General features: G+C 37.7%; 1 protein-coding gene across 2 annotated transcripts in view; it reads left to right on the forward strand.

The window, feature by feature from the left end:
- DYNC1I2 (dynein cytoplasmic 1 intermediate chain 2) overlaps positions 1-15,116 on the forward strand; it is a 34,465-nt gene that overhangs the window by 18,060 nt on the left and 1,289 nt on the right. For both annotated transcript variants that reach the window (XM_006020784.3, XM_006020788.3), the window contains 10 exons: positions 7,310-7,399; positions 7,673-7,835; positions 7,932-8,031; positions 8,569-8,694; positions 9,672-9,818; positions 10,188-10,301; positions 10,787-10,920; positions 11,873-12,017; positions 13,124-13,264; positions 14,113-14,238. In XM_006020784.3, the coding sequence (XP_006020846.1) occupies positions 7,310-7,399; positions 7,673-7,835; positions 7,932-8,031; positions 8,569-8,694; positions 9,672-9,818; positions 10,188-10,301; positions 10,787-10,920; positions 11,873-12,017; positions 13,124-13,264; positions 14,113-14,238 (1,286 nt within the window). The remainder of the gene's footprint in view (positions 1-7,309; positions 7,400-7,672; positions 7,836-7,931; positions 8,032-8,568; positions 8,695-9,671; positions 9,819-10,187; positions 10,302-10,786; positions 10,921-11,872; positions 12,018-13,123; positions 13,265-14,112; positions 14,239-15,116) is intronic.

The raw sequence follows: 15,116 nt of genomic DNA on the forward strand, positions 1-15,116 counted from the left end.
CTAGGAAACTGAAATTACCAGAAATTCACTTGAATGTAAAGCAAATTAGTACTACCTGTAAACTGTAATAACCTGTGTAATAAGAAACAAAGCAGTCTGTCAAAGTTTCCCTCATTCCATTGCCCTTTTCCCAATGCCCAGTCAGTTTCCTTTTGCTTTTCTTTTTTTTCTTTTTCTCTCCTGCCACTTGCCTTTTTCTTCCTTCTGTCAGGTTTACATGGGAATGTGGAGAGTTAGTATATGATTTCTGTATCTGAAGTGCTTATGATGCCTGCTGTGAATGAATTTGCCTGGGACTTCATGATCCAAGTTACTTTCATGTTCAGCCAAATACTCATTAGTTAGAGTTTATGTGGAGGAGAATGACAGCACTGTCCGCTTTCCAGTAGCGATTTCCAGAATACTCTTCAGCTGGAAAAGTTGACTGGATTGTACCTGCCCATCGGACCTTTACAGCCCCTTGCTTCCTGAAGGCTTGAGAACAACTGCTTTTACTATCCTACTTCAGCTGGTTTTTATCTGTGTGTATATCAAAAAGTGACTTGTCATGTGGGTCAAGAAATGGGACCACCTTAACCTTTGGTTTTAAAAACTGAACAGCTCTCTCAAACTCTTTTCAACTGCATCATCAATGAATAACTGAAAATTATGCGTGCGCATACGCACATGCTACCGCACGCATGCACGTTATTATAGGAGCAGCAAATTATATTTCAGTCCTAAAATTGAGTTGCCACAATAGACTGGAATTGCCATACATGGAGTATTTAAGTCATAAGAAAAAAAATTATCTAAATCTTTCAGGAAACAGGAAAAATGTAATCCCTATCTGTCTGAGTTCAATGTTCATGATGGGTATGTATTTTTTTGTGTACCTTGTTTATTGCACTTAATCTCTAGACAGTATTTAGTTATGGAATTTCATAGAATCTTAGAAAAGTGGGCTGAAAGGGACCTCAGAAGAACCCTCTGCTCAAGGCAGGATCTTCACAATTTAAGTCACCCTGTAGATTGTTTCTGAATAACAATGCGTAAACCTATAACAGAAAAATATGAAATGTGGTGCTGTGGGGTCCTTTGATTTTTTTTTTTTTTTTCTTTTTTGTTTAACAACCATAGTCTGATTTAATATAACAATAACAGAAAATCATGTGGGGAAGCACAATAATAGTATATCAGTCTCATTCAGCTCCTTCAATCCATATCTGTTTTAGAAGAGCTGCACGTAAAGTAAAGCCAATCATTTCTAGTCAGGGTTGCAACTGGATTTCCATTTAAAAGGAAGCTGCCAAAATAGGTTTATAAAATCCATGTGTTATGGCTGTCTCAGTATTAGGTTAGATCCAATCTGGAAGTTGAACTTTATTACAAAATGCAAGGTGAACTGGACACAGGATTATTTGATTATGATATTCTAAAAGAATGTGCTGAACCACTTTTGTAACTGCACTGGTACTTGTTTGCTGCTTTGTACCGAAAAAAGGTGACGAAAGAGAGCTAGGTTTACTGGAATTCCCTCAGCTCTTCCTCGGGTAGAAAATAGTAAAGCTTATGAAAGTGAAAGTAACAAGATCTGGTCCAGTTGCCTTATTGCTGTCTGTATTTTGCTGATACTCTACAATGTCTAAGGATTACTTAATTGTAAATTCTTGGTATTGTTTTTGGCCAATGGCTCTTGTTTGCATAAATGACCCTTTCAGCAGATGACTTCAAAATCTCTTTTCCTTTTAAAATGGCCAAAGCTATTTTAAGCATTCCCTGTAGGTCTTCACAATTGGGAAGATGGACTGGTTGTCTTAAGAATACCTTTCATCTAAACAACTCAGACTTTAAATTGTATAGGTATTTCCCTCCCTCTGTGAAATAGTTTGAAAAGATAGCTGTGCCTGAGAGTGCACTGCTCTCTTGAAAATTAAGACAGGAATTGAAGAATACCATGTCCTTTTGACATCACAATAAACTCCAAGTGGACAATTATCCCAACCACTAGGGCTAAATTAAGACTTTACATTTTAGTCTGAAGGGCAGTACAATGCTTCCTTATGGCATACTGCATAGTACTGGCTCAGACAGAAAAGTGCTACCTCCTGAATCGTGACTTCCAGCTCTTGTTAGCCTGGAAGTCTTCCAACCAAGTACTAGATGGGCTAATCTCTCACTTTTTACATTCCAAGCCGAACCCTACTTATCTTATAAAATATAACAAGAGCTGAGCCAGACATGTTGTAGCTGCAGGCATTTAGTGTGTTAGTAGGTTAGTGTGTTGTAAGTAAAAATTGTTTGTGCAACTGTGTAGATGTCTCATGACCTTGGAGGTCCTTGTAGCATTTGAGAAATTGAATGTCTTGAAGAGATGCTGCTTTTTATCCAGCACAACAGAATAATTCAAGCAGGCCGTTTGTAGGAGATTTTCACTTTTCTTAATAGAATGAGTAATTTCTAAAGGGTCTCATAAATAAATGTTTTGTCACAGTTTTCATATTTTTATACCCTGTTTCCCTAAGGAAGTGAATTCAAAGAACACGGAAACAGTTAAGCAGAATGCCAGAGTGAGGAGCATGCACATCAGGTTTTGTGGTGTCAGCAAATCAGATCATACATGAAAGTTAATACCGTGGATACCCGGGGGGACTGGTTACCACACTTAAATGTGTGTGAGGTAATCCAGACAAGAACAGGCTTTAAATGAAAGGAATTCAGCTTGAAAGGTTGCTTGTTCATAATTTAAGTTTTCTGGGACAGTGGAACAACAGTAGCTGCAGTCTTACTGTACAGTAAGAGTACAGACAAATTGCAAGGTAAAAACGATGGGGACTTACTACAGAGCAACTGAAGTGCAGTTACTTTCCATGTACCTGTTTTTACCTCTACAGCAGAGCTAAATGGTGGTAGCTTAGCCCTGTTTCATTGAGGTGCTAGTTTCCACAGTTTCTTTCACTTACTATGAGATAGAAGCAGGCATGTGGACAATTATTATACATCAGCTGTTTGTTCTCATCACCTGTTAACTTGCTGCAATTTATGAACGTCACAGCTAATCACTTCTCATAGGCTTAGCCTACGTTGCAAACTTTTCCTGGCAGAACTAGGGTGTGTTCTGCAGCATCTGTACTCGCAGCCTCTCTGCAGTGACAGAGGACTCCTTCTCTCTCTGAATAGTTATTCCACTTCTGTTAACCAGAGTAAAGCTGTTGCTGCCACCCAGCAGCCTGAAGGCATGTGTAGACACTGCCATGTCTCAGCAGTTGGCCCCTTCCTACAGTGCAGTGCACACTTCAGTAGTGGAGACTGCTGTCTCTTTCCAGAACCTGTGGTAGCAGAGCTAGGGATGTGTTGTCATAGCCTTAAAGACAATATTGCTACATTAGTGCCATACTCTTTGGAAATGTGTAATCTGTGAGAGACTCGGATTTGTAAAATGAAAATATTACTTCAGCTCATACTTTTGATGGTGTTTAGTCTTTTTCTTTCTAGCATTTAATAATACCATGGAGAGTGCTTTCAGGTGCTGTTGTCAGACAAATGTCGTTATTACAACAGTATTCTTTAAAGAAATAGTTGATGTTTACATATACATGTAGTTCTTGTACATGTCTTAAATATACACTGAAATACCAAGGGAAAATTTGATACGAAGACACCTTCAGCTTAACAACAGGCACCCATTTCACAGCTGATTTAACTTTGATTAACCTACTCTACAGCAACAGATTACTCAGACAACTGGAACTTAACTCCATAGTCTTATTGCTAGGTGCAGCCTAATTTACAGTGCTGCTTTTCTTTCCATCTCACCAAAACGCATCACAATTTTGATGTTAACTCAACATAAAAATTCACTGGTTAATTAAACCCAGTTTTTGCATTTGTTGACAAAGAATTTGTCACTTTTAAAGTAGCGGCTGCTCTTATGCAATCCGTATTGCTCATTTTATAACCTAAGATTGCCTGTCTGAAAAATGTGGCATTTTTTAGCTTATTTAATGAATGTTCATTAATATATTGTGAAATACAGTTCCACTTCCTGACTTCATGCTCCTCTGCAGTTCTACTGAGATGCTAGCTGCTTTGTTTTCATCTTGTTTGAGAAGGAAAAGTTTTATATCTCCAAACTAGAAATTCACATCAGGTGCATTGTCAGCTTAGTTAACACTGAATGAGAGGAGGATGAGCTTGGAAACCTTCTCAAAAGCTCGGTCTAAGATTGCTTCACAACAGCATTAAAAATGCATCTAGACTTTAAGTGAATACTTAATGTATTAAAAATTAAATTACCTTGAAAGCTAAAATCTCTAATCCTTCAATCCTTTAGTATACATTTGCTAGTACATCATTGTTACCACAGCCCCTGCAAATACTGATACCTTAAATCTTAATAAAGTAGGGAGGAATAGAAAAGGGAGGAGGAAGGGATTACACAGAAACTTGTGACCATTCTTGTCTGATGGACTCTAGTTGTCATTTTAGACCATGCATGTCTCTGGGCAAGAATTGCATGTTTCTTGCAAGCACAGCGCTGTTGCATGCCTTGATTTTTTTTTTGTCTATACTGAAGTTCTTTTGCTGTTACTTAATGTAAAGTAATTGCAGTAGAAGTACAGCCCACGTGACTTGTGTGTCTCTTTGCACATAAGTAAATCTAAATGTGAAATGAGATGTTCAGTGTTATCAGTAGTTCTGTCTAATAAAAGATATCAAATTCACCCAAGGAACCTTATCATCTTAATTACGTATTCAAACTATTGTGGCTACACTGTATCCAGTGTTTGGATGCATCAAGCCATATAAGATGACCATACTGAGATTAATATAAAGAAATTTGGAGCTTGTGTATAATATACCCCATCTGTATTTGAAATGTTAAAAGGGAGGAGCAATCAGCTACATGATCTTGTCTGTAAAATATGTAGATTATGAGGTCACTCGGCACTAAAAGGCTGACCATCTGCATGTGACAGGAATTTGCCTCCTGTCATTGAAAATGGTACTTAGAATCGGTGTGATGTACCAAGGGGGGAGGGGTTGGGTTGCAATTTCTAATTCATGACATTTTAAGCTAGAATAACCTCTCCAGGATAGAATCCAAGTCCTTAAATTTTAAGGTATTGATTATAGCAGCAAAATTGTTTAGGGGAAAAAAACATATTTTACATAACTAAATGTTAATGTACATCAGTTGCATACAGTTTGCCATTCTCAGTCACAGCTGCTAAATTAAATTAAAATTGAAAATCTATTGCTGTTCCACCACAGTGACTGGTTTTCAGAATTTCAGCTGTGTTTGATCGAGAGACACTTTAGAATTGCTACAAGTTATACAGTTTTCAGATTAATAGTCCGTTGTACATGTGAATCCATCTAAAAAGGAGCAGTGTCTTTCTGTTTCTCCATGTGATTATTTTGCCCAAAAAAGCTTTCATTTTTTTAAGTAGCACAAAAGCTGTAATTGGCATGCTTTGTAAGGAAGTGTCAGTGTGCAAGAGAGTGGAGATCACTAAGAATTCTTTTACGCGTTCTTTCCCCTCTGCACCACCGCCTCCTCAGCAGGGTCACTGAGATCACTAGCTTTTCTTGAAATGGCCATTTTCACTGGCAGGTGCATTATACCCTGTATTTTCAGATTGTTTTTCCATTCTGAATGTTTGGCAGGTTGATTGCTCTGGCTGCATTGACGGAGAAAGGGCTGACAAATGCGGTTGGGCTGGCTGAAAAGACAGTGATTACTGTTTTCCTTTGTGGCTGATTGAGGCCCTTGAAAGGAAAGATTTTAACCTTCACCATTTGGTTCAAAAGTATGAGCATATATTGAAATCATTCATGCCATTTATCCTAGTTCTGTAAACTTGTCAGAACGTAAAAATCGCTCAATTTCAAGTAATGTAGGATTGGCATACGTCATTATCATTTTGATTAAGTTGGAGTTTGTATTATTGTGTGCATTATACAGTGTCACTTAAAGCTTTCTTTCCTGCAGGTACAGTTATATTTTTATTGCCTATACTACGGAGTGTAGAAAGATATTCAGACCCTCTCCAAACCTATCACTATGTGTGTGGTTTGGCAGCTGGTATGGCCTACAAGCTGTATTTTGTTTGCAGGGTAAAGGCTTGTCTGTAGACCTCCTGGAGTGCTGGTAATTGCACAGGCTTGCCTTTGGGGAAAGACATGATTGGAAGCAGTCAGGCAGAAAAATGTTGTGCCATCCCATTGCCACCTCATAGCAGAGAGAGACAATCCCAGCAGTACCATCTGGTTGTTGCTATCTAGTCAGCTGGCCTGGCTGATGGGACCATGGCTTGGCAGCTGGTTCCCATCCCTTGACCACTCTTTATTTGTGTATGTGTATTTTTTTGTTAGATAACTTTGAACATGGGTCAGGGAGATGACTGTAACAAACAAGTAGAGTCCCTGTTGAGTACCGTCTCATTACTTGTGATGAGGCATGCTGTAGACTCCTGCTGTCATTCCCTTATAGACAGATGACATAGCTGTTTAACCAATAAAAATAGTCTTTTCAAAAACTTACCCTAGGAAACAGAGGAAGAAAAGGCAGGAAATGCATATTCCACAACACTAAGTAATTTAAAGTTATTTTCTGGTTTACAGTATTGAAGGGAGAAGATGTAGTAGTGCAGAAAGTGCTGTAAACCCTGTCAGGATTCCTGTATATTAAAATTTTGTGGTGTTCATTGCAATTAAGAAAAATACATTTTGCTTTAAAATTCTCATTGCCAGACATGATACAGATAATGAGACTTGCATTTAGAATGACAGAAAAAAAATTGTAATCTCTCAGCTATTATCTTTAGCAAAATTTGCCTCTCAAAATAGCAACCTGAAAGCTAATGTGAGCCATCTTTGTGCCATGTGAAGATCCATTAGGCACTGATGGTTTCAGATCACAAGTAAACAGCGGCTCTGTAGGCTATTTTAGACATTTGATTTTCTTTATTCTGCAGCATTAATGTGTCAGCATGTTACATAAAACTACATGGCAGATGCAAGTTGTCTGGAATGATAAATGCATGTAGGAGTTTAAGATTTCTGTTGTGAATGTTTAAAAATTTCTTGGGTATTTTTTTTTTTCCAGTTTACCCAGCTAAACAAATTAATGTGACCGTGCACTAAATAGCGAAGTAGGCAAATGTTCTGATTCATAATTCTTCACTTTACCCAAACATTATATTTTATAGAAATGTAATTATATTCAGTGAAATGGTTCATTTTGTACTGACTTACTTGAAACTCTATAGAAAATGTTATGCCTTTTTAAGAGCATTGATGATTTCACTGTACTATTTCTCATCAGATGAGGAAGAGGAAGATGATGTTGTGATACCAAAACCATCAATTGAACCCGAAGAAGAAAAAACACTGAAAAAAGAGGAAGAGGAGGAAGGTACAACTCGCTCTAGGGCATGATTGATTTATTGTAATAAAAAAGAAGCTTTAATTAAATAGGCTCTCTCTTATCAATTTAAGTTTGTTTACCATTTATGTACCTTTTAAGTACAAATATAACAACACTAAAATAGTCTTAAAATATGTTGCACATGTGGATGTTATGAATATTTGATTTTTACAACAGTGTGAAGTATTTGGTTTTCCTATCTATGCATTTATAATAAGGAAAATAAATCTGAAAAATCGAAGATCTTGTTTTGTTTTCCAGTTGCACCTCATGAACTTACAGAAGAAGAAAAACAACAAATTTTGCACTCTGAAGAATTTTTAAGTTTTTTTGACCATTCTACAAGGATTGTAGAAAGAGCTCTTTCTGAGCAGATTAACATTTTCTTTGACTACAGTGGAAGAGACTTGGAAGACAAAGAAGGGTAATGGCTTGTTGAACGTTTTCCTGAGTGTATTTATTATATTACAAACTGAATTCGAATAACTTCTTCATACCTTGTAATTCCCTCTTCTTACAGAGAGATTCAAGCAGGTGCAAAACTGTCCTTAAATAGGCAGTTTTTTGATGAACGCTGGTCAAAGCATCGTGTTGTTAGTTGTTTGGACTGGTCATCTCAGGTAAATTAATACTTACTTTTAGAAGTGATGCAAAAGTGATTTCTTGTGTGTGTATGTGTGCGCTCAAACTTTTTGCACCATTCATAGGTGGTGTTTCAATTGTATTTCTTAGAATAGCATTGACACTGGTAGTTCCATGTGTGTTTGAAGGTACTTGTTCGTAGCTTGTTCATACCTCTACATTTTTGTTAAAGTACAATGACAACGTATAAATGGAACTAAGTATGCTGAAGGCACTTAAACTGAACTGAGTATGTTAAAGACACTGCAAAGGTAAGTGTCAGCTCTGGGGAAAAAAAGCTTGCCTAAGTTTGTTTTAAACTGTGAAAACCAATAATTGTAGTACTGAAAAACACTATGTCTTAGCTCTGTAGCTGGGGACAAACCTTTTAATGGTTACTAATTATAAATATTTCTGTCCCAATTGCATATATTATAAGGGGCTTAAACTGGATTGACTGGATTGAGACAATATTCATTTACTCCAAATAATCCCTTTTTTCCCCCCCCTGCCTCTTCATTAACTTTTGTGACTAGTACCCAGAGTTGCTTGTAGCCTCTTATAACAACAACGAAGATGCCCCTCATGAGCCTGATGGGGTGGCTCTTGTTTGGAATATGAAATACAAAAAAACTACCCCGGAGTACGTCTTTCACTGCCAGGTATGATGCAAGTTCCTGTTTCACCAAGCTAAAGATTTTATGTTGATGAATTTAGACAAGTGCCTTCTTTATACTTGTCAACATGGTGATTTCATTGGGCTGGCATGTACTTTTAACCACATGTATTTGCAAACAGATGTTGATGGATGTAGACTTCATTGCTTCAAAAAGATTCTGCTGACGACATTCAAAGTATTTAAACTTGTCTGCAAACCTATGTTTCTTATTCTAATTTAGTTAAACAACAAGAAAACATTTTTGTATTATGCCTGAAGTATAAGTAGCTTTTTTCATAAACTGTAACAGAGAATGTACAACTAGACTTTAGCCCACAAAGCAAAATGTATATGGCCTAAGGAGGTGGACCAAGATAGATAAGTAGAAACACATGCTTCATGTAGAAAACAGATGCGGGTTTAAAAATGGATTAGTGAAAGGTAAAAATGTGCAAATCTTTCCTATTCAACGATGCCTGCAATAGCAGTTTTCTTTTCAACATGTCATAATCCTAAAAAATGGTTTAGCAGAATTTAAACTAATGTATAATCTGATGTCGGATTACTGTCAAGACATAGCTGACAAATGTAATTAATTATGATTTGCTACTATAAATATAAAAGTTTTTCTGCTTTCTTCTTGACAAATAAGTAGAGAATGTCTCTTAATGGTGTTACAGTCTCTTGTGTGTTACAAACTTCTGAGAGAAATACAAATCAACCACATAGCTGAATACAGGAAGGAGAGAGTGGGAGCTTCACTTGCATTTAAAGTTAAAACCAGAAGCATATCAAGTGTTTTAAGTAACCATTCATATAAAGTGCCTGCAAAACTTTTAGTAATTGCTTTCACCATCTTTTGCTCCTCTATCCAATATCAAATGTCTGAAGGGACAGTTCAGCTCTAGTAATGGTCAGGTTTTCTTGACTTTGTTCTTCAACATGACTTTGTTACTTCATGACTTTTCTTTTTCTTTGCAGTCTGCAGTGATGTCTGCTACATTTGCAAAATTTCACCCAAATCTGGTGGTTGGTGGCACATATTCAGGACAAATTGTGCTATGGGATAATCGCAGCAATAAGAGAACCCCAGTACAAAGAACTCCGCTTTCAGCTGCTGCTCACACGGTAGGAGGAAAAAGGCATCTACAAGAACTACTTCCTTTTGAGGCATATCAATTCCTGGCTGTTGGACTGGGGTGGCATTTTAGTGCCTCTGTTTGCATTTAGCAATGCTGGCACTGAAAAATTTAAGATTCTTGGCTTTGTCACTCTGTTGACAGTTTCATAGGTGCCATGTCTAAACACCATACCTTTCGGTAACTAAAAACTAAATAGACGTTCATTCAGACAATACTTTTAGAGACCACCATAATGCTCTGAAAAACGTTAATCTACTGTGTAGTAAAAATTTGAAGTACTGCTGAATTTATGCTGGAGATTCCTTTTTCTGAGAAGGATTTTGTTGTACTCTTTTTCTCTGTCTTTCCAATTTAGCATCCTGTATACTGCGTAAATGTGGTTGGGACTCAGAATGCTCACAACCTGATTAGCATCTCAACTGATGGAAAGATATGCTCGTGGAGTCTGGATATGCTTTCCCAGCCGCAGGTAGAGTAAACTTGGAAAAGTCTTATGATACAGAGCTATAGATTATATTTGCCACTTCACTTTTTTTTTTTTTTTAAGTGCAGGTAATCTGTACCTTAATACTCAATCTAACATCTGTATACTTGGGGTAAATATTTTGTAAGACTTAACACATTTTAAAAAATTTATAAGCATTTTCACAACACAGAGGTACAGTGATTTGTCTGGTAGTATTACCAGATAAAAATGAGTAGCTTTTTTTTTTTTTTTTTTTTTTTTTTTTTTTTTTTACTGTACTAAATCAAGTGTTATCTGTGGATCTCTGAATATCTGTCTTCACCATGGATGCTAAAACTTGGTCTCATAAGTAATAGACACATATTTTAGATGGGCTAAACCAAGAATGCCTTGTGAGCATGCTGATGCTTTAAAAAAAAAAAAATAAAAAGTCAGTATTTAAAATGATAAGTTTTGAATAGCAAGTTGTTGATAATCTTTCTCTACAGGATAGCATGGAGTTAATTCATAAGCAGTCCAAAGCTGTAGCTGTCACTTGCATGTCCTTCCCTGTTGGAGATGTCAACAACTTTGTTGTTGGAAGTGAAGAAGGCTCCGTGTACACAGCATGCCGCCATGGCAGGTGAATAAGAATCCTTGTTACTCTTTTAAAGTAATTAAGAGAAGAATCGTGGTAAACTTTACATAGCAAAATCTTGTTTCTATAAATAAGGACTATATGTGCATAGTCTGGGGATGTGAATCCAACATTATCTTTCATAATGTTTTCAAATTGTGCCCTTTTAGTTCAATTTGCCATTTCCCTCCTTTTGGCTTGGAATGGCTTTTAAACGATGACAGACCGACTGAGTTGAGTTCTGTTCATTTGAATCGTAGCAGAATATCCCAAACTTTATATCGGTTCTCTGGATAATTGTACAGTAACATCACGCACAAATCTTAAATCGCTAGCATTTCTCCTGCTGTTCAATCTGTTCTGAAATTGTCTGGCTGTATCTTATCAATTGCTTTCTTAAATAAAATTGAGTGTCCAGTTTTCATCTCAAATACACATCACTATTGCTGCACATCTCTGTGGCTTAAATAGCCAAAATTGTACCACTTCTGTGTAACATTCTTTCCCTTCCCCTGATTTGGGGGAGACTATTGGGGTGTATTGTCATTATCAAGAACTAAACTTTGCTTCTGCAATGTGCATGTAACTTCTGTTTTAAGTCAGCAGCTGTTTGGATGCTCATGCCTGAAGACTGCATTTTGTTCTTAATATCATCCAACTATTTAGCTAGTGCTTGAAGACCATGTATAGTTATATCTGGGTGGGCTAATGCCTACCAAATGTTACTCTGATCTCAGCAGTATTTTTGCATGTAACTTTTTCAAAACCCCTTTCTATTGTTTTTGAGATTTATTAATCTATGGGGTTGTGTTTAAACCCACGTTATGTTGAAAAGTAAACTTTAGGTGAGAACCTCCAATAGAAAGTGTTATTAAAACCCTCTTGCCATGTATTCAGCTTTCTCTGTTTGTAAAATGTAGCTTCAGAAGAAATTTACCTCAACTTTATTTTAAAACAGCAAAGCTGGAATCAGTGAGATGTTTGAAGGACACCAAGGACCAATCACAGGCATCCATTGCCATACAGCGGTTGGACCTGTTGACTTCTCTCATCTCTTTGTCACCTCATCTTTTGACTGGACAGTAAAGCTTTGGACAACTAAGGTATCCATATAGATATGTTTAACAGATTTTTTTTTTCTTTTGTGTACTTTGACACAAGGTGGTGCTATAATGTAAGGTACATAAATTGTCAAATGGTTGAGAGAGACTTGTTTGTTAAATTATGTAGCCTAGCTCTCTTTCAGTCACCTACAAATAGGGGACAGTTGTGGATTTGGGATGGGGAGAACCTAGCCCATTTTTTGCCTAATTAGATATCTAAGTGTGACTTCACTTTATAGAGTCTGTCTGTTTCTGGTCTATTTTGTTCATCTTTTCACTTTGCAAGTGACTCGGGAAGAACAGCGTAACAAAGTAGTCTGGGGCAGAGAGCTGTCAGGGCATCCAGCCATGGCTCCAGAAGGCACAAGTAGAAGCCTCACTCTGGACTCATTCCAAGAGTGCATGCAGGTGACCCAACTGTACCAGGTCATTCAGGTTGGGGAATCAAAGACCACTGGACATGATACTAGCCACACAGTTCTTTTGTTGCCCTTGGCCACAAACACTGGCATGCCTTGAGCGTACTAGCTCAATATGCTTGGTTCAGGTAGACCTTTGGCTTTCCTTTCCTTTTATGAGTACATTAATTCAGGTGGCCACTTGAGATCCCATCATTGCTCTAGTCCATTTTGCCATGGGTTTTAGAAAAATAAGAACAGTGCTGTTCTGTCAGTGAGCCTAAACTGACTTTTCCTTCCATCACTATCTTGGCTATCCTGGGGAACATGAAGATGAAACCAAAACCATGCTAGGGTCTCCCATAGGTAACTCCCATGCAAAATACTACTGTTCTACCAATTGGTAAATTCTGTTTCAGAGATGTTAACTACTGTTTACAGGCTCTCTTGTGCTATTGGCCTCCTGTTGAAGCTGTTTAATAACAGCAGGTTGTACAAGTGCAGTAAAATCCTTCAAAAGAGATGGTTCTCAGTTACGCAGGCTCTCTCGTGCTCTCTATAGCAGCACCTTTTTAAGCACTGATTTTGTTTTTCAATTTTGCAATTGCTGCCATTGGCAAGTACGTCTCATCATCCCACTCATTGTCAAAAGATTTTGGTTTTAGAATCTCTGAATGCATAAAGTTATCTTATACAATTTACTTTCAGAATAATAAGCCTCTCTACTCATTTGAGGACAACTCAGACTATGTGTATGATGTTATGTGGTCTCCTACTCACCCTGCCCTGTTTGCTTGTGTGGATGGAATGGGGAGGCTTGATCTGTGGAATCTCAACAATGATACTGAGGTGAGGCAAGATTTAAGTTAATTCTCAAACCAAACAAGAACATAGTGTTTTTAGACTTTCTCAAAAATATCTGGCCAACAATGTTGCGTCTTGGCTGCTACATATGTCTCTCTAGAGCTGCAGAATATTACTTAATAGATACCTTTAATAAAATAAAGTGAATTATTGCAGATTTCATAGTCAATATCTGTCCCAGAGACCAATGGCACTTGCATTTACATTTCTGTTTCATAGAGCTGTTGATATTAAAGGGTTCCTCTCTGATTAGTGGAGACTTATGAAAGGCATTGCTGAATGCCTTCTACATGGCACTGACATACTTGCCAATATAAAGGGCCTGTGTTCTGTTTTAAATCTTTTGAGAGAATTTGACATGTTTTTGAATAATGCCATTTTCCTAAGAATGTAGTGTATTTGCACAGATCTTTAGGAGATTTGGGGCTGGTTTGCAGCACTCTTTCTAAATGTGTGGATGAAGGCTGCACAGAGTAGTATATTCTGCGAGACAGTGATTTCTTAATGCAGATTTCTGAGGACTGCACAGGAGAGATGTGTAGCAGGGGAGAGAGCTATATTCCCATCCCTGCAAAATTCTCCATGCATTGTATTGCACAGTGAGGGAAATACTCATTAAATCTTCAATACTAATCCATTTAATTTTTAAAACATGTTTTCTGGCAGAATGAACTAGCACGTGGAAGTATATTTTAGCCAGTATTCTACATAGGCAGAAATTATAACCTATAAACTCTGGAAATCCGGAGCTATAGATCATAATAGCTCAGGACTAGAATTTCATCTGGAAATACTGATGAAATTCTAACAATGTGTATGAACTATTTTAATAGGTGCCAACTGCAAGCATTACTGTGGAGGGGAATCCTGCTCTTAATCGTGTTAGATGGACACATTCTGGGCGAGAGATTGCTGTTGGTGATTCAGAAGGACAGATAGTCATATATGATGTGGGAGAGGTATGTAACTTGGATTTCTCCACAGTTTTCTCAATTCTGCTGCTACTGTTTGTTTGTTATAATTGGTTAATATTCATGCCAGGAATAATGTCCAGGTCCTTCATTTTAAAACCCAGAATTAATTCTGAAGTAATATTTCCACTTCAGTTAAGCTTCCTGGAGTATTAAAAACTTTTAGCTGCGTGACTGTGATAGATCAGAACAAAAGGTAAAACGATGTCATTTGGGAGTACCTGAAATGAGATCTAATAATTACTGATTCAGTACAGCTTGAATGCAACCCCTACTGCAGCATAGAGGGGAGCAGTTGGATTTCATCTCCTTTGCACTTGTCCCAAAGTTAGTTGTTACCACAGTTCAAATAAGTCTAGGAATGTAAGAGAGGCTTTTGCAGATCAGTTCCTAACGTTGTACTGATAAACAGGGGCATAACATGCAAAGAATGTACCCATGGCAATCCTCTCTCTCTCTTGCTCGCTCCCTCCCTCACCAGTCCTGTATGTTGACTTCCACTGTACACAGCTCAGAAAAGCAGTCTTGTGGGCAGTGTGTGTCATAGAGTGCAAAGTATTCTGGGAGTTGTGGTTATGTAGAATGGCAGTGGAACTTGCTGTTGCTGCTGAAACCTTCACCCTATTCTTTTGCCCCTGAAGCTCATGTCAAGTGCAAAAAAAAGCTGATTTCAGCAGCAAAAAATTGGGTCAAGTCTGCCTCCCTGCCCCTTCCCAACAGCAGCAAACTCCACTGCTGCTCTACAGGACTATGATTTCCAGAATGCCCTGCACTCTTGTAATGCATACTGTCTGCATCACTGCTCCCTGCAGCCAGAAAGTGCAGGGAGTGGGAGGGTGAGGTGTGTGTGCGCTGTTCCCTGCCCC

The sequence above is a fragment of the Alligator sinensis genome, unplaced genomic scaffold, assembly GCF_000455745.1.
Source record: "Alligator sinensis unplaced genomic scaffold, ASM45574v1 scaffold321_1, whole genome shotgun sequence".
Classification (NCBI taxonomy): domain Eukaryota; kingdom Metazoa; phylum Chordata; order Crocodylia; family Alligatoridae; genus Alligator; species Alligator sinensis.